Source organism: Aaosphaeria arxii (genome assembly GCF_010015735.1).
Source record: "Aaosphaeria arxii CBS 175.79 unplaced genomic scaffold BU24scaffold_7, whole genome shotgun sequence".
NCBI classification, from domain to species: Eukaryota; Fungi; Ascomycota; class Dothideomycetes; order Pleosporales; genus Aaosphaeria; species Aaosphaeria arxii.
In genome coordinates, this window is record NW_022983480.1 from 1,510,778 (window position 1) to 1,527,546 (window position 16,769).

General features: G+C 51.0%; 6 protein-coding genes across 6 annotated transcripts; 1 reads left to right on the forward strand and 5 right to left on the reverse strand.

Moving 5' to 3' along the window:
• Positions 1-1,787: 1,787 nt before the first annotated feature.
• BU24DRAFT_412265 (uncharacterized protein) lies at positions 1,788-3,520 on the forward strand (the record flags this gene model as incomplete). Its single annotated transcript, XM_033526101.1, has 2 exons — positions 1,788-1,953; positions 2,025-3,520. 2 exons carry the CDS (start codon positions 1,788-1,790, stop codon positions 3,518-3,520), a joined length of 1,662 nt encoding a protein of 553 aa, XP_033381295.1.
• A 1,287-nt stretch (positions 3,521-4,807) lies between these two features.
• BU24DRAFT_465302 (uncharacterized protein) lies at positions 4,808-5,476 on the reverse strand (the record flags this gene model as incomplete). The annotated part of the gene is made up of 2 exons (XM_033532263.1): positions 4,808-5,084; positions 5,151-5,476. The coding sequence occupies 2 exons, from the start codon at positions 5,474-5,476 to the stop codon at positions 4,808-4,810; spliced, it is 603 nt and encodes a 200-aa protein (XP_033381296.1).
• A 944-nt stretch (positions 5,477-6,420) lies between these two features.
• BU24DRAFT_412267 (uncharacterized protein) lies at positions 6,421-7,509 on the reverse strand (the record flags this gene model as incomplete). Its single annotated transcript, XM_033526102.1, has 1 exon — positions 6,421-7,509. The coding sequence occupies one exon, from the start codon at positions 7,507-7,509 to the stop codon at positions 6,421-6,423; it is 1,089 nt and encodes a 362-aa protein (XP_033381297.1).
• A 1,110-nt stretch (positions 7,510-8,619) lies between these two features.
• On the reverse strand, positions 8,620-9,866 carry BU24DRAFT_453253 (uncharacterized protein). Its single transcript, XM_033531249.1, has 2 exons — positions 9,082-9,866; positions 8,620-9,022 (listed from the first exon to the last, which is right to left on the reverse strand). The coding sequence occupies exons 1-2, from the start codon at positions 9,496-9,498 to the stop codon at positions 8,843-8,845; spliced, it is 597 nt and encodes a 198-aa protein (XP_033381298.1). The 5' UTR covers positions 9,499-9,866; the 3' UTR covers positions 8,620-8,842.
• Positions 9,867-10,599: 733 nt separating this feature from the next.
• BU24DRAFT_396211 (glycosyltransferase family 90 protein) lies at positions 10,600-14,088 on the reverse strand (the record flags this gene model as incomplete). The annotated part of the gene is made up of 4 exons (XM_033525290.1): positions 13,960-14,088; positions 13,012-13,774; positions 12,806-12,961; positions 10,600-12,753 (listed from the first exon to the last, which is right to left on the reverse strand). The coding sequence occupies exons 1-4, from the start codon at positions 13,986-13,988 to the stop codon at positions 10,600-10,602; spliced, it is 3,102 nt and encodes a 1,033-aa protein (XP_033381299.1). The 5' UTR covers positions 13,989-14,088.
• A 572-nt stretch (positions 14,089-14,660) lies between these two features.
• BU24DRAFT_396214 (serine/threonine kinase 16) lies at positions 14,661-16,597 on the reverse strand (the record flags this gene model as incomplete). The annotated part of the gene is made up of 4 exons (XM_033525291.1): positions 14,661-14,989; positions 15,057-15,823; positions 15,880-16,445; positions 16,501-16,597. 4 exons carry the CDS (start codon positions 16,595-16,597, stop codon positions 14,722-14,724), a joined length of 1,698 nt encoding a protein of 565 aa, XP_033381300.1. The 3' UTR covers positions 14,661-14,721.
• Between the last annotated feature and the right edge of the window lie 172 nt (positions 16,598-16,769).

Sequence of the window (16,769 nt, forward strand, 5' to 3'; positions counted from 1 at the left end):
GGGAAAGGTGCGGCCACTGGCGATCGCACGACACCACCACCAGCAGTCTTGAATGGCCAATGCATCGTCCTCCATCCAAGAATGCAGGGAAGACAAGCGGTCTGTCTAGTTGTGTTCGTTGTGGTTGTGGTTGTTGCTGCCTAAGGAACTATGCTTCTTCGGAAATACTGCTTACGGTCGACCTCTCCGTTGCGATGCAGTAATGTGTCCGTCATCCATTGCAAAAGCAAAAACAAAAACCAAAGTGGCGCTGCCACTACGTCTGCAGGGCTCCCACCGCAGTGGTTGGACCCATTGACCCCTATTTACTTACCCAGAACCTTGCCTGTACACAGTACACCGGTGTAGGGGGAGACGAAGTGTAGATCTGTAATTGTTTTCTCTCTCCCTCCGTACCATGCGGTGCCGGGTGAGACGGTACAGTGAACGTGAGACACCTGTCGAATATTTTCTAACGTCGGCTCTCGCGTGGGAAGCGACTACTACTCTGTAATGCAATGGTTTTATCGAAACAGGCTGAAGAAAACATACATTGTATACACATTCTACGCCTTTGGACGAGACGGTCTTACTGTGAGGCGCTTGTCTGCTCCGATCATTCCGGTTCCTGGCCCATTGGCCGTTGCTACTGGAGGTGTTGTGGTTGCAAACTTACGTTCGCTTTCTCTGCTTCCTGCGCTCGTTCTTCTCAATCGGCGAGCCGTTGCTTCTGGAGTTACACACCGCCTCCGCGCTGCCGCTTCCCCTCTATCAGACACGAACCTTGTGCGACCACCTGCGACGCGCCTCTCATCGTCGTTGGCCTGCTTCTGTTGATCGTGCACACCAGTACGGAGTAGTTGTCTCTTCATTTCGCTCACATCTGGTTTTTGGAAATTGTCATGCATGGGGAGATGACGACCGCCTCGCACCTTTCTCGATCTCAACCTATCGCGGACCATACAGTACAGTGACCCCGCAATTCACAGCTGACGGGGGAGCTGCATCGACAGCAGCTGCAGCTGCAGCATCGAGGGGGGTTTACTTCGAGTTAGTACGTACCTGCATTATGGCCTAAGCACATCTTGCGTCAGATGATGGCTACTTCGGATCCGACGTGGCGGAGAGGCAAGAAAGTAATCTACTTTACTCTACCTATGTTACGTCTCCCGAAATGGTCGAGCCTTCGATAATACTGGGCTTGTCATCACATCTTCTGGAATACTTTCCGAACGTTTGAGTCTGCCCAGGCCGCTCCAGTAGCTCACACCCAACGTGGAGGACACTAGCGTTCTGATTTGAAACCCCCATGTGCCGGGGTATGCTGGAAATTGCAGACGGTGACACTAACCTTTTGTGCTTGTGCATTTGCATTTCACAACCTTTTCTGCTCGCAAGCGGGTTGAGGGTGGGGTGGCCTGCTTTCCTGGCAGAATACGCCGGCTTCTTGACACTTCCTGACACTCCCTGGACTCTCCTTCGATAGCAGGCGATCTCTTTCGGTGCTCAACTGACTTCTCTGTTAACATGAAATAATTGGATTTCTGTCGAGTAGATAAACCGCCATGCTCCGTGTGCTTTCTGTTGTAGCTGCTTCCTTCTCAACCTTCTCCCATAGCATTTAGAAATATCCTTACTGTTGTATTACTTTTTCCTTTCCCCCACTCTCTTATGTGCCCTACCTGATACCTCGCCGCCCGCACGTCTCAAGCTCAAATCAACGGACCCGATCACCAAGCAACCAAACTTACCTCTTTCGGACGATAACGCTCCTTTTTTTGTTCTTTGCTTTTCAGATACAGTACAAAATGGCCAGGGGCTTTGACAGTCCCGCCATTGAACCAGCAGTCTGGCCTATCCCGCAAATGGACCCTCTCGTTGGTATCGACTGGAATCAGGTCTTTCGACGCCTTCCCCGCGAAGAATTATGGCGTGCCCGCCTTGCGTGGGATGATGTTTGGTCTTTAACCTCTTGTATGGTAACTCCACATGGGCCTTTCCACAGTTGCTGATCAGCCGCTGTACAGTAGCCTCCGATCCCGCAGTCTCCGATCCTCTCCACTCTGCCTCCGCACCACCCCTGTCCCACCAGGCACAGGATACCAGCATCCGGGGTACTTCCGCGTATAGTGGCGAGACAGCGCTCCCAGACCTCATTCGTTCCCAATATTCACGATCTGTCAGCGTCGTAGATTCGAAATCTGGATCAAACGGACCCGCTTCGCATACCTTCAGCCCGCCTGCCCATCCTCATGCTTTCCCAAGCTCCGCAAATACACCGCAGGCCGCTCCTGAAAGTGCAGCGCGTTCTGGTAGGCGCAATTCCGCTATTTTTCGGAATGTTTGCCAAAAGTACTTCTGTCCACACTCATACCTTCACGAGGGAAAGACTATTCGCTTCATTAATAAACATGACTGGAAGCGGCACGACAAGGATTTCCATGAGACAGGTGAAGAATATACCTGCCCAGTTTCCGATTGTACATCTGTATTTTCACGCCCACATGATTTGAAAGCCCATTGTTCCAGAACGCATCGTATTAAAGATCCGGCAATCATGTCTCCCAGAGTGTTACCGGCAAAGCTATACTACGCCTGTGGATTCGAAGACTGCACCAAGCGCACCACGAATTGGAAAGATTGGTGTGATCACGTCGCTAGATGCATGAAAGAAGGAGGCAAGGAGTGGAGTTATAACCACCAAATGCTCAACCTCTTGGGACAGCCAGATGTCGCACCGGCATGGTTAGAGGTGGTGTCGATTGGATACTCCAACTATGACGTTTCTCCCCATCAGCTTACTTGGGACCCGGAGACTACGCGAGGACACAAGGAAATGCTGGAGTGTCAGACTTACGGAAACGATCTAAAAGGCTTTCTCCAGCGGCTGTGGTGGTTAGGAAAGGTATCTAATACAGCCCCTCGTGGTTTTCCTTCCACTGTCACGGCAAATGCGTTCGATATACCCTTGGCCCCTCGTGCTCTTGGTGCCCAGGACGACATGAACGGCAATGACAATGGCAACGAACAGTTCAACTTGGCTCCGGCAACACGCCCCCGCGGATTCTCCAGTCAAACGCCGAGTGAACATGAATTCTTTCAGTCGTTCAGTGATGGTAGCGTCAATAACAACCTGGACATTACGAACAATCGAACGAGTGTCGCCATGCCCGACGCGCCCCCATTAGTGACGGCGGATGATCTCATCGAATATGGTCGCTTCCCAATGCCTGACGATGCGGGTATGACTGCACAGGATGTTCTGCTTGGCGAACCACACTTTCCAACACCGCCGTTGCCCTACTTGGATGAGTCGATGAGCTCCTCTTCACCAACGGGGCAATCTGAATCGTCTCCCAAGCGTCGCAGCCTTGTTCGCCTAAGCAAAGGCTTATTCAATCATCACTTCAGGTCAGAGCAGCTCCCTGCTTCGCCAATGCCAGAGCCTTCCCAGCTTGCTCCGCCTGCATCGATGGCCTATGGGTCATCACCCCGGCGTTCGAACTACGAAGTTTGGTCCTACGCAGCGCATCACTTCTAGAGGTGTCGCCGGTCTCCATTACTCCACGCCAGCATCAACATGGCGCCATCAATATGCTACCGCCAGTTGAAAGCATGACATCCCAGGACAAACAACGTTGAACCGACGGCGAACCATTCACGCCTAATCTCTCACCTTCCAATCAATACCTTTCAGGGCCAAGCTGCTCTTTAGCCATTGTCATGCCCAACATCCTTCGGCATGCCTCGGCAGGTTCACGTACCTACATCTTTGTAATTGCCCAATTTCCTTCCTCTATCATACTGCTATCTCCCCTCTGAGCGCATTTTCTTCTCCTTCACATGTACTGCACCACAGCATGGTTTCTCTTTTTATTCCAATCAACACAACCCACACATAGACTGTACCCACACGGGACATACCACCATTGTAATACCCCCTTCTTTCCTTCCTGCACTTTCCAGCGTCGTCGTTACAAGGAGTTCCGGAGTTAATATTTTTCTTTTTTTTGGGCATACGTGGATCACATCAAACGCGGAGCGCGGAGCGCAAGCGTCGGCGTGGGGTTTCAGTGCATACACCTTAGATACCTACGAGTCTTATGAACTTTATGTTCCAATCATGAGGATCATGACTCGTATGCGGGGGGAAATCACACGACCTTTTTCTTTTTTTTTCTTGACTCGCGACAAAAGTGTTTACCATAATTTTAGACAAAGGTAGATAGGGGATTCGGTTTTTGCATAATATTGAGCGCAACTGGTTGCTTTTTCTTCTTCATGGATCATGAAATAGACTGTATGGATACATTCTTCTCCTCTGTTGCTGAAGAATTCTCGACGTGATGACTTTCTGATGCAAACGACTCATACACAAAATTGTACTGCGGATTTCTAAACACATGACACACATGCACACGTCCTACCGATAAACAACCGCCGCGTACAGTGCCATCTTTGATACACACCGCAACCGCACCAGATGTCAACCAAGCCTCCACCCTCCCTTCCAACACCTCCCAGACCTGTTGTTGGACTCGTGGAATGCCTACATATAGAGAGATGAAGACGTGGTGTTTTGGATGCTGGCGGTGGATGAGAATGGACTATGGGATTTCTCCTGGAGTTGGTCTTGCGGTGAGTGCTTTGGGTGTTTGTGTACATACGTGCAACAAGGGGTATCCAAACAAGAAGCAAAGCAGATCAATAAAGAATAACAACAGCAATCTAACTCCTACGGCTATGCCAGGACAATTGTTCCATCCACCTTGTGTGGGAACAGCTCTTCGAGAAATAGACTCGAGTTTCATTAGTGCGCAGGTTTCCTCTATCTTCCTTGTCCCTGCTGTTGCTTTCTCTGTCGCTCAAGCTTCGCTTTCTGATACTTCTCCCTCTCGTAATTCGGATTCTTGACTTGAGCGATATCCAATTTCCTTAACTCGTACTCCATCTGCTCAAGCTTCTGCCTCTCACGTTCCTTGTCTTTGGGGTTCTGCGCTTTAACCTTCCCACCCTGTCCTCGACCGCGGACGAGAGGTGCTTCGCCGATGGCCTCCATCCTCGAAATATATTCCCAGTTCGCAGCAGAGTATAGCGACTCATACCTATCAAATTCAGCCAGTCTGTCACGTACCTCTAAGAACCGATGAAAACTTTGAAAAGTAACTCACACCAGCCTGTCGCCACCGGGATCGTAATAAGTCACCTGAGGCGCCGAGGCGCTCATTTTCCACGAAATCTGTCCGCCTCTAGTGCCGCCTTGACAAGGGAAAATCTTCTCGTAGCCTTGCCACTGGCGACCGTTGTACGTATCCGTAAACCCGCATAAAATCATCCCCGTGCTGGTCATGATTTCGAAGGTCATTGTCCCCGCCGTTGGACTTCCACGACCGTCCGGGCGGGCCATGACCTGGTGTCCTCGAACCTTGACGGGGTTGTTTGCCAGGACTGAGGTTATGGGTGCTGCGAGGAGAAGGAGCGTCGTGAAGGAAACCATTTTGATGTCCGGAGAGATGATTTGGGCGCTTTGATATGGATAATAGAAATTGCAATTGGAGTGTTCGAATAAACGAATGTGTAAATGAATGAATGAATGAAAAAAAAATGAATGTGGTGGTTGGAAAATGAATGACTGTTGTGTTGTGTGTTCACGACTATTCTTGCAAACCAGCAAGTACTACTATATATACTGTAATTCTTGTCCCCCGACGGAATATTAATTATTGCACCGTATCCACAGTGTAGATCTACGGGAGGACGCGATATTATTTTCCATCACTACTGTAGACCCGATGTGGAGCGGTGTTGTGCCGCATACCGAGCATCTGACGAGATCAGCATAACTGCACGGCTGTTGTGGTCTATTATATTCAGTAACATCCGTGATAGTCGGCAAGTCCGCAAAGAAGGCCGCTAGATATACGAGGAGGGTTCACTGAATTCGTAGTATTTTAATAGATACAGCGGAAACCTTCGGACAATTGAATCGGACGATCACTGGACGATCGTTCCGAATTTTTTTTCAAGCGGCGGCTACTGAATGTTTGTATCTCGTGGATCAATGCCGTGATACATTCCGTGTTACGGACATCAATGATTGACTATAAGCGTACTACAATTGTGAAGAGCTCATATATTCAATTTATCCAACTACATAGCTATCCTGCGCGCTTTATTATATATCTTTACTCGCAAACTCCGCAAACCTACCACCATCCTTCCTTCTTTCCCGGAAATATTAGCCAACTCTTGTAGCCTCTGATACTCCTCATCCAGACTCTTCACATCATCATTTCGTGTCGGAGCATCGAACCCAATTATCCTGGAGCTGCAGAGCGTTCTAGTCAAAGTGTGCAAGTTCCGCTATGACTACGAACTTGATGTTAGCCATCGAAAACTCAAGGAAAAATCACAACAAAGGTTGTTGCAGTGTATCACCATCTAAGTTCCAATATGCTTTCTATCTCGGATATCCCCGTATTGCCTCAGATGCTCGCTGAATGATGCTTCTGTGTACAGTCGTCTGTGCAGTCGTTGGTAGATTCTTCTCAGGCTCATTACCGGGTTGGCGTGATGACTCAGTGTCTGAATATCAAACTGATTCAGTAGGCAGTTGTCGTGACAACTAATGCACCCAATACAATAAGCACCGTACTCTGGCTCGCGGGTGGCTCTGTTTAGCCATGGCATGCGAATGATTCCCATAAAACGCAAAGGATTCCCTTCAACAGCGTCATGGGGATATAGATGTCGAGGTAGATATGTGCCGTTAGCGGAGGCGTGAAATGCTTTAATATTATGCTCTTGTAATTCCTGGGCGTAAACATGTGACGCATATCTTCTCATGGCGCCAGGGGACCCGTGCAACGCAACACCTGCTCGATAGGCCGATCCAGAATCTACCAAGACTAGTCGTTTGGGGCGATTCAATTGCTCTCGTGAGTATTTGCCTGGAATACTCCTCATAGAGGGCAATGTCTTGAGGATCTTTCGGTCGATCCCAAATTTTCGTCTCGCGTCGCAATACCTCAAAGGTAAATATCTTTCCTTTGCTGTGAAGCAGTGGAAGCAAACACGGCTGCAAGTAAGCACGTAGAGGTAGCCAGCGAAGCTGCCGCAATGCTCACATTCGGCCGTGCATAGTTGCTCGTACAAGGCTTTGCAGGATATTAAATGCCCTGTTTCGACGCTCAGAATACCAAGGAGTGCATTTGGTGCATGCATGACGATCGCTTTAAACTCGGGAATGGATTCCACCACATCTGCGGCTCGTCGGTTGATGTGTCGAAATTTGGTAAGAGTGGATACGTCAAGATGGGAGAGCGATTCCTGAAGCAACTCGAGGGGAAGAACATCCAGGGTACCGAGGCCGAATTTAGCTGCTTTGGACCTGTATTCATTGCGGATCGTGAGTCCTGCGAGTGGGAGATTGTCGTCCAGGGTAAAGTCTTTGACCTTTTGGGGGTAAAAACGAGGGTACTTGTAGGTCAGGGCTTCGAACCGTGATTTGCTGAGTGGTCCTTCCTCCATTTGAGCTCCTGATTCCCTGTAGCGGGGAGATAGAGATGGACGTAAGAGATGGACGTAAGAGATGGACGTAAGAGACGGACGCAGAGATGAATGCAGAGATGGACGCAGAGATGGACGTAGACATGGATGTAGACATGGATGTAGACATGGATGAGAGATGAATGCAGAGATGAATTGATGTTAAAGGGCCCTTATATGCAAGATGGCCGTCTCTACAATATATTCCCGTACCAACATTGCAAGACTCTAGCCTGGCCATTCTGGACTTCAATAGTTCAACCTGACCAGGTACTTGGGTCCCACCCAATACAATCACATCGATTCTCGTCCCGTTTAAGTACATAGCCTATGAGAGGAATGTATCCTTGAAGTGAGTCTTTACCAAAATCGTCTATTGTCGCATGTACGTGGCCTTAGATGGAGTGCATCATAGGCTCAATTCACAAGCTGATGATAGAGACAGGTTGGTGGCTAGAGAGCTTGCCCATTCTTCTTGGGAGGTTGATTTGCAAGACTTTATCTTCTCTGGATGTCTATCGTTGCAATACTGGCATCTGCAGCTCTTAAGTAGTCGTGCCGCATTCTATTACACTTCAGTGTGCCAAAATGAAGACCAAGGGTCATATACAACTGGCAAGGGAGAGTGAATAATGTTGCTGCGTCTCTAACGAACCGAAGACGAAGCCAGCTTTCATGAATGGAATCGGCTTCGAGCTCCGATCCCAGACTCATGGCTGCAGGTTTCTGAGCCCGAGAACCAGGAATTAAGAACGATGAGGGACCTAACTATACCATTATCACTCGACCAAGGCTGAAGCTTAACCGAACTATTAGAATAATGACAGGGTACTATTTTCTCAAGGACTGAACCTAATAAAAAATCTATCGTTCATTCACACTTCGGCTCATTGATGTGCTCATAATGAATACAGCCTTACCTGGATGACAATCTTTATGGAAAGGTACCGTGGATGACATGTATCAAACAACTGAATCATTACAACATCGTTAATCATATACAGACCCCACCCCTTTCCCATCCCGTTCCCCATTTCAATTAAACATTAAACATTACTCCTCCCCCTCCGTCCCTCCTCATCGACCCTCCCTTCAAACCAACTCAAGCGCATCACCCCCCTTCTTCGCCCCCCTCTCCCGCCCCCAATTCACACCCTGCGCGGTACCCCCCTCCCTCTCCAATGCCCTCCTCCTCTTCACCCCCCAAAAGCTCAGCACCCACGCGACGCCAAAGCTCACCGCCAACACGCTTGCGAGCCCCGTCTCCGCGAACCCCAGAGCGTCCCAGCGATCCCGCATATCGAAGCTGTACTCGTTAGAGTACGTCGCGATGGCCGTATACACAGCCGAGAAGGTCCACAGGCCGAACAAGACGAAGGTGGAGAGGTTGGCGAGGAGCGGGTGGAAGGGTTTGAGAAGGATGACGGGGGTCGTGACGAGGATGAAGAGGGACTGCGCCATGATTTGCATGCCGGAGCGGAGGTAGAATCCTAGACTATTTCCATTTGTTAGCTGCTGATGAGGGGGGGAAGGAGGGGAGGGAAGAGGACGTACACATCGTTGTCGACGTTCCAGTGCTCGGGGACCCATTTCTTGAAGAGGTTGATCTCGACGACGGAGAGGATGAAGTAGGGGATGAAGATTATGTTGGAGGCGAAGATGATGTAGATTGTGCCTTTTTGCGGGCCTTGCCATTGCGGGTGGGAGAGTGCGCCACGGGAACTGCCCAGCATGGTGGATGGTTGTGTTCTTTAACTGAACGTCTTCGGGGGTGGTGGTGGCGGTGATTTGTATATGGAGATCGTGATGTTGATGCGTACACGTATGTATGCGTATCTTGTAACAGTGTTGTCGTTCTAAATATGATGCAGTTCGTTTTGCGTCAATGTCTGTCTTCACCAACAATCCAAACCACAGACTCCGTACTACACTCCGCACTTTATATCCCCCCATGATGCCAAAATTGCACATCTAAGCCTCACAGCAAGCCTAAAGCCAAGTCCCTCTGCCAGCCCGCTGCACGCTGTACCACGTCGATCCTTGCATCACTCAAAAATCCTCCGAACAAGGCGATCACCGCCCCCCAGCGAATCGAGTCCCAGAGATCTTCTCGTGAAACACTGTAATTGGGACCTGGGGGTTGATAAGGCAGCCCATTGCGGTGCGACGCCAAGGAGCGGCAGGCAGGTTGAATTTAAGGGTATGACATGATTGCGATGGCGAGGCTGATCGAGAGAGCCCTCCTCTCATACAATCCTCATTCTATGCTATCTCTTCTTGCAACGTCTCTTCTCATTCCCACTCATCAATAAAATAATCCACAAACTCGTAGCGACAAAACACTCTCGTGGTCCATCGCGACGTCGCAACTTGCACAATACCCGCGACCCGCACCAAAAATAGCCCACAACCCACAACCCCCAACCCAACCAATCACCACGTCCCTGCGCCTACATCGCCTAAACGACCCGCCCACGCCGCCTAACGCCTGCGCCTGCGCCGCCCTCGAGACAACGCAACGTACGATGATCCTCCCCCGAGATTTACAGGTAACTTGCACTTTTGCGTTTAGCGAAGTGCATACTTGATTTGCACTTGACGACCCTGCTTTTTCGGGGGATTTCGATGGAGACTTGGCAAGGAGGACTGTCTGTACGAGGCTGTTTTTCTCCACTCGCTGCTGGGTAGCTGGCTGCCTACTCGTGAGTCGTGACAAGTAATGAAATTGTGAAATTATGTTATGTTGTGTAAAGCTAATGCAATTGCGGTGATGTCTTTGTTGAGATATTGTGACCGTACCGAAGGCAACGGACGGTGGATGAGTTCTCATTGACGAAAAGGCATTTTGCTTTTGTGGTTGAGTGAATCTTCAGGGCTCCCAACGTTTGACTTGACGACGGATGCTCATGATGATGGATCAATGAAACGGCTACAGTATATCGATGGGGCTCACAATGGCAAGAAACTTTCCGTGCATTGAAGCCATCACACGTATTTCAAAAGCGATATCGCATGTATAATCATAACAAAAAGATATTTTGTCTACCCTCACCACCCCAATCAACCAACCCCTCAATCCCAAAGATAATCCTTCCAACTGCCCCCTCTCCCCCCTCCCTTCCCCCCCTCGTGAATCCTCGCCGTCGCATTCCCCGGATCATAATTCGCGTTGCCCAACCCGTACGTATCCTCCGGCTTCGAGGACGAAGGCGTGCGACCGCCGCGATCCGCGTCCCCCACCATGCGGTCGTCGCTCACGAGCCTCCCCCACTCGAGCAGCAGACGGAAGAGATACACTTCCATGTCCTCTTTCCTGAGGACTTTGGCTGCCCACTCGCGGCCCTGGCGGGCGATGTCCTGGGCCTCGCGCTCGCGGCCCTCCCAGACTTTGCCGCCGAAGTATTTGCCGACGTCGTTGCGCCAGCCGCCGAAGTAGGCGAGGACGCTGAAGAGGTCGTGTAGGCGCAGGTCAATGGGGATGAAGTGGTGCCAGGCGGTTACGCGGCCTTCGTACCACTGGCGGAAGAGGGCGGTCTTGAGGACGGCGGAGTTGGAGTGCAGGAAGGGGATGAAGCGGCCTGAGAAGCCGGCGCCGTCGGCGTCGAAGAGGTATCGGTAGCGCCAGTGCTGTTCGAAGGGGACGCTTTGCTCGGGCGGGAGGGGCGAGAATTCGGCTGTTTGGATGTCGCAGTCGTTGCCGCCGCAGTGGGTGATTGGGGCCACGAAGGCAATGTCAAGTTTCGTGGCGAGCTTTTCGAGGATGGTGGAAGGATGGCGGGTGACTGTGGAAAACTTGGGTGTGTTACGGCCCAGTGGGAGTGATATGAGGTGGTTCGGCGTGGCGGGATCGGTGGAGTTGTTGGCAAGATGGACGAGACGTTGACGAAGCATGCCTTTCCATCCACCCCAACCTGTGCTGACTCCTTCGGTCGTGGTGCCCCGCCAGAACAAGATGTTTTCTTTCTGAGAGAAGACTGGATCTGGAAACTCGGCGCTGGTAGTGTATTGCGTCTTGTCAAGGTAGTTCCAAGGAGAGGGGATTCGAACATCAGCATAGCCCGTTGCTTTGCTTTGGCTGAAGATGGGGATCAGTGCGTGGGTGCCGACCATGGCGGAAGGACTAATGTGGAGTCCATGAAGGTCAGCGAGATCCGGCTGGTGGCATGGATTTGCGGACAAAGACCAGTTGGACACAAATAGCCCTGCTGAATGTGGAGCGGCACAGGATGTACAAAGTTCCTGTTTGTGCCAGTATGACTTGGTAAGAGCAGGAGAGCCCGGTGGACAGGAAATGGAGCCGTGGGAGTGGAATGTCGGATTGTAGCCGGGATAGTAAGTGAATCTGTCGTGTGGCTCGGATATGTCAGGGTTGGGCTTCTGCCGGCCGAAGTCATCGAAACCATCATACTTCTCCCATTGGGGTCGCGCTTTTTGCAATATTCTATACGGCACGACGACCCGAGACTCGTCATTGAGATTCATAGCCAACTCCATATCTGGAAGTTGTGCGACAAAAGGCTCCATCATCTTTATGACACCATCAGCCATCCAGCCATGCGTGCCAGGAAATTCCCCAAACGCCTCAGCCTTGCCGCCCTTCACCCGGATTCCCGCAAGGTTTTGATTGTTATTGATGATATCGGTCGTCCTTTGCCGAAGCTCAGCTGGGCTCAAAGCAGAAAATGGTGCGAGGTCCTCCTGGATATTGTCAAAGTCGTCGATGACGATCGAGCCTTTCTGGACTGCAAATCCGTACCACTGGTCAAATCCAGGCGGAGGTTCTCGGCCATATCGAATCCTGTAGTTCTTTTCCGCCGACTTGAGTGAATCGCTTTGGTGCGCCTGGTAGGCCCAGGAACTGTGCTGATTCTTGGCTTTGACGATAAGTTCGGTAATGGGATGCTCCCAGGCGCTACCGGTGGGAGTATTTGACCGAATGTTGAACATGGCTATTGTCATCAGGGACAACGCAGAGAGGAGTAGGAGAATCTGGTATCGTCCAGTCCGCATGGATATCTTTGGTTTGAAGTTGAATTCCATTCCGGAGTCGGAGGTCACGTAAAGAAATACGGCCAGCGTGACCAATAGAAAGTGGAAAACGAAAGAGAAGACGGATTTCGGTGGAAATCCATATGAAGTGTTCATAGAAAGTAGACTCAGGATCTGGACATATGCAAAGGTGAAGGTCACAATGAAGAAGGTTGCGATAAAGCCGTATTCGCGTGACTGATCCGTCGTTAACAATGCACGAGCATGGCAATCGATGAGGGTTACTTACGGTGAAAAGAAAACACAGGATCATGAAGGGTATCGCGAAGCACAAAACAAGGGTATCGTGAAAATAGTGTACAGGGGTCGTAAGGAACCATTGTCGATGTTCGGGTTGTCGAAGGAAGAGAATTAGACCTATAAAAGCAAGTAGGAGGGACGCAAACTGATCTGGTGAGCACATTGAATCAAGCATCGAGAATGGGATGAGCCTACAATAAGCACCAAGCCGACGAGGACAGCACTCTTGGCGGTACTCGTCGTTGAGGGGGCACAGTCATTGTTGTTCGATCCGCGCTCGCTGAAGAGGTTATAAACCACTATAAGAGCTGCACAATCAAGCAGCAGTCCAGCGAGTTGTAGTCTCGGTATCAATGCAATTGCCCCATTCGAGATTGTGCAAACTGCTGTTGAGGGCCATTCGGTCGCTTTCAACTCGGATCGCATTACAATCCACACCAAAATAGCTGGAAGCACAAAGCGCGTAGAGCTCCCATGAATAATTTGTGTCACGACTTCCCCGAGCGAACGGGGTTGTCGCAAGATCTTGGATGCGCATGTTTTGAGGTCGCGACTCCCAATGTAAATAGCGAAAAGGAGAGGCAACAATGGTAGGTATGAAGGCCGGGCGCATTCGATATCTTTCAGTATCCGCCATGTCACAGCTACTCGCGCGCATGCGATAAATGAAAGCGCGATTGCAAGCAGCACACGCGTCGTCATGTCCAGACGGTTCCGGTCTGTCGAGGCGCCATGCGCTGTCTTCTCGAGACCATTGGCCTCTTCGTAATGAGCTGGCACTACTTCATAATGGCCTGTATGGTGCGACGAATTCTTGCTCCGTGCGCTGATGATGCCGAAAGCTACGATCGCGAAGCCGGATACGAGGAACGTTAAGCCAGCTGTGTGGACGGGTCGCTCGAGCGCGAAGGAGGTACCGACGGAAGCTGTGAGGTACCAGCAACTGAGTACGAGGCCACTAGGTTCGTGTTAACAGATGTGCGAGTCGCGATGGAGATAAATGTGATCGTGAAACAATTGTGAGGAACTTGGACCCCCAGTAGTGCGTATCGTAGTGATGCGAACGGCGACCGTGCGATGCGGAGTGCATAGGGGGGTGGAGTGGGGAAGTGAGCTGAGCTGAGCCAGGGCAATGTCACGTACCAGAAGATGAACACGCGCTTTCGATCCATTGCGGATGTGCCAGCTTAATCGGCCACGGCAGAAGTTGGATGCGACGTGGAAGAGAGGGAACAGGTAAAGGAGTGTCGCATAGTTGGCTGTTGTTTTACATGGAAAGGAGGAGACGAGACGAGATGTGAGGGTCAATTGCACGAAGGAAGGGGAGTGAATGTCCTTGGTCCATTTTGGGCCTAGCGCCAGGGCGCCGCGGGGAAGCTTGTTCTAGCCTCTACCTCCCACACTCCCTAGGTATAAGGTATAACACCAATTACTGCAGGTATGGAATATATCTTCAATACATATTAATGCTATATCTCTTTTGCAACGTGTGCATGTTCGTCTTCTGTTCATTCGAAAATATTTCCACTAGAGTGGAACTCTAACGACACCTCATATGTGTACCTATGAAGGGTTGGCACATATGCCCACAACAGTGCATTCGCGAAGTCTTTAAGATCTTTAACTAGCTACAGTACACTCTTCAATAGCTAAGCTGATACTTGGGTATAGAAAATTTATGAAGCTAGCAGGTGTACTGCCCGATGTGCGGACCCTCCTTACCCAAGTACACAATACTAGGCACGAGTATCCAACAGAGTCACGTCTAGCGGAGCTATTAAACCAGACAAATGACAAGCAGATGGATTAACCAAACAAGCTTTTAAGCTCCAGCGACTACACGACCCATCGACAGGACATCATCCCCTCTCCTCCCCAGCCCACTTCACACCCACCAACAACCCATCACCTCTCCCCCATCAACATCCTAAACACGCCCACCCTGGCCGTCAAACTTCTCGCCCTCTTCCCAAACACCCACATCGGTATCGTAAGCAGCAAGATGAAACAATGCAACCCCCCAATGATGCCGAACACCTTCAGCGGGCCTTGGTTGGTGATCCACGACGAGATGAAGTAGTTCATGCCGAAGGAGTAGATGTTGCGGAGGTTGAGGGCCGCGAAGGCCTCGGGCGCTTTCGTGCGGTGGCATTCGGTTATGTAGCCGAAGATTCTAGATATGGCGGTGAGTGTTAGCTTGGGGGGTTTGTGGGGAGAGGGGGGGGGAGAGGGAGACGTACCCGATGTTCAGGAATGCGATGGCGAAGTATATTATGCCGTAGAGGATAACTGGGCCGGGCCAGGGGGTGCGGTTCTCGAGACACGCGCCGAAGCCGAAGAAGCCTACGATGCCGAGGATTAACGTCACGATGTTGAGGGCGAGGCGGAATTCCGGCTCGTAGATGCCGTTGTTCCAGCGAGCGAGCTTCTTGACGGACCAGTCGTTCAACGGGCCGGATATGATGCCGAGGAGACTTGCGACGAGGGGGGCGATGCTGATGAGGCCGACGGCGGAGACGGAGAAGTTGTAGGGTGGGACGGTGAAGAGCTGGGCGAGGACGGAGATCATGACGACGAGCCAGGAGGTGGAGAGGCCGTAGGTTATGAAGCCATAGAGGACCTGGGGGAAGAGGAGCATGCCGAAGGGGCGGATGATGATGAGGAAGAGGTTCTCGTCGCTTTCGATGCCTCGCACTGGGCGGAGTTCTTGCCAGAAGGTGTAGGGTTGCTCGTCTGCGCCTGTGTAGATTGGCTGCTGTGAATGGATCGGGTGCAAGGCTTCGGTTTTGGTGGTTGTATCTTTGGGTTCTTCGCCGACGATGGTGGGTTCGTGGGGAGCCTTTTTGCTCGCGTCGAGGATGTCTTCTGTGTGGTCTGTCGTTCCTAGGTCGAGATTGTACGCCGGATCGCGCTTGTACACAGTCTCTGGGACGAACAGAAAGATCAAAATGATGAAGACGCCGTAAAAGCACGCGCAGATACCGTACGTCCAGTTCCATCCGAGATTCTAACACTGTCAGTTCCCAACTTTCATCATATCGTCCACTGAGATAACCCACTCACCTGAATGATATACCCCGAAATACAACTCCCTCCACCAACCCCAATACTAAGACACAACCCCCAAATCGCCAACCTAAACCCCCTCTCGTGAACAAAATATATATCCGCAATCACCGCCGTCGTCAGCACTTCAAACGGACTCATCCCGACCGCCCCGAAAATCCTACTCGCCAACAAACTCTCATAACTATTTGCAAAATACGCCCAGACACTACTTATAAACAACAGCAAATTCCCCAGCAGGAAAATCGGCCTCCGTCCAAACTTCACCGACAAACCGTTCGTGATGAAACACGATATCCCGATCGCGAAGATCGCCCAACCCAGCCCGCCATTGAGCGAATTATACGACATGTTGAACTGCTTCGCGATGTCCGCGTACCCGGGCGATATCATGGGGCCCCACGCGCCGACGACGGCGGTGTCGATGGAGATGATGGCGAGGAGGAGTTCTTTTTTCCATTGCGGCCAGTTGAGGGGGTCGCGGGGGGATTCGGAGGGTTGGGGCACCAGCACGATGTCGCTGTTGCGTCCAGTGCCGTGTTTGAGGGCGGAGGTGTCGCGGCCTGTGGTGGATTGATTGATTAGGTTTGGGATGTGAATGGGGAGGAGTGGATTTACCGTGGTATTGGTGGTTTTCGGCATCGAGCATGTCTGCTAGCAATGCTGTGCCGGGGACATGCTGGAGGTGGTGGTCTTCGAGAACTCCTAGGCCCATTTTGAATCTTTTGGTATGGTGAATTCACGCAATCTCTCTTCACGGCCTTGATGGAATTGAAGAAGGATGCTCAGTTATTCACACGTCACACAGCTTCCACCTTATTCAAATACCTCTCCGCATGCCCTCCAAAACCCCGGATTATCTCCATACTCAATTCATCCTCGGCATT

What these genes read in the sequence shown, in the direction of transcription:
- BU24DRAFT_453253 (XM_033531249.1), bottom strand. Translation starts at nt 9,498, where the DNA reads ATGTGCAATTTTGGCATCATGGGGGGATATAAAGTGCGGAGTGTAGTA. An exon ending in TGGAACGTCGACAACGATGT is followed by an intron (nt 9,023 to 9,081) that starts GTACGTCCTCTT and finishes AAATGGAAATAG; the next exon opens with TCTAGGATTCTACCTCCGCT.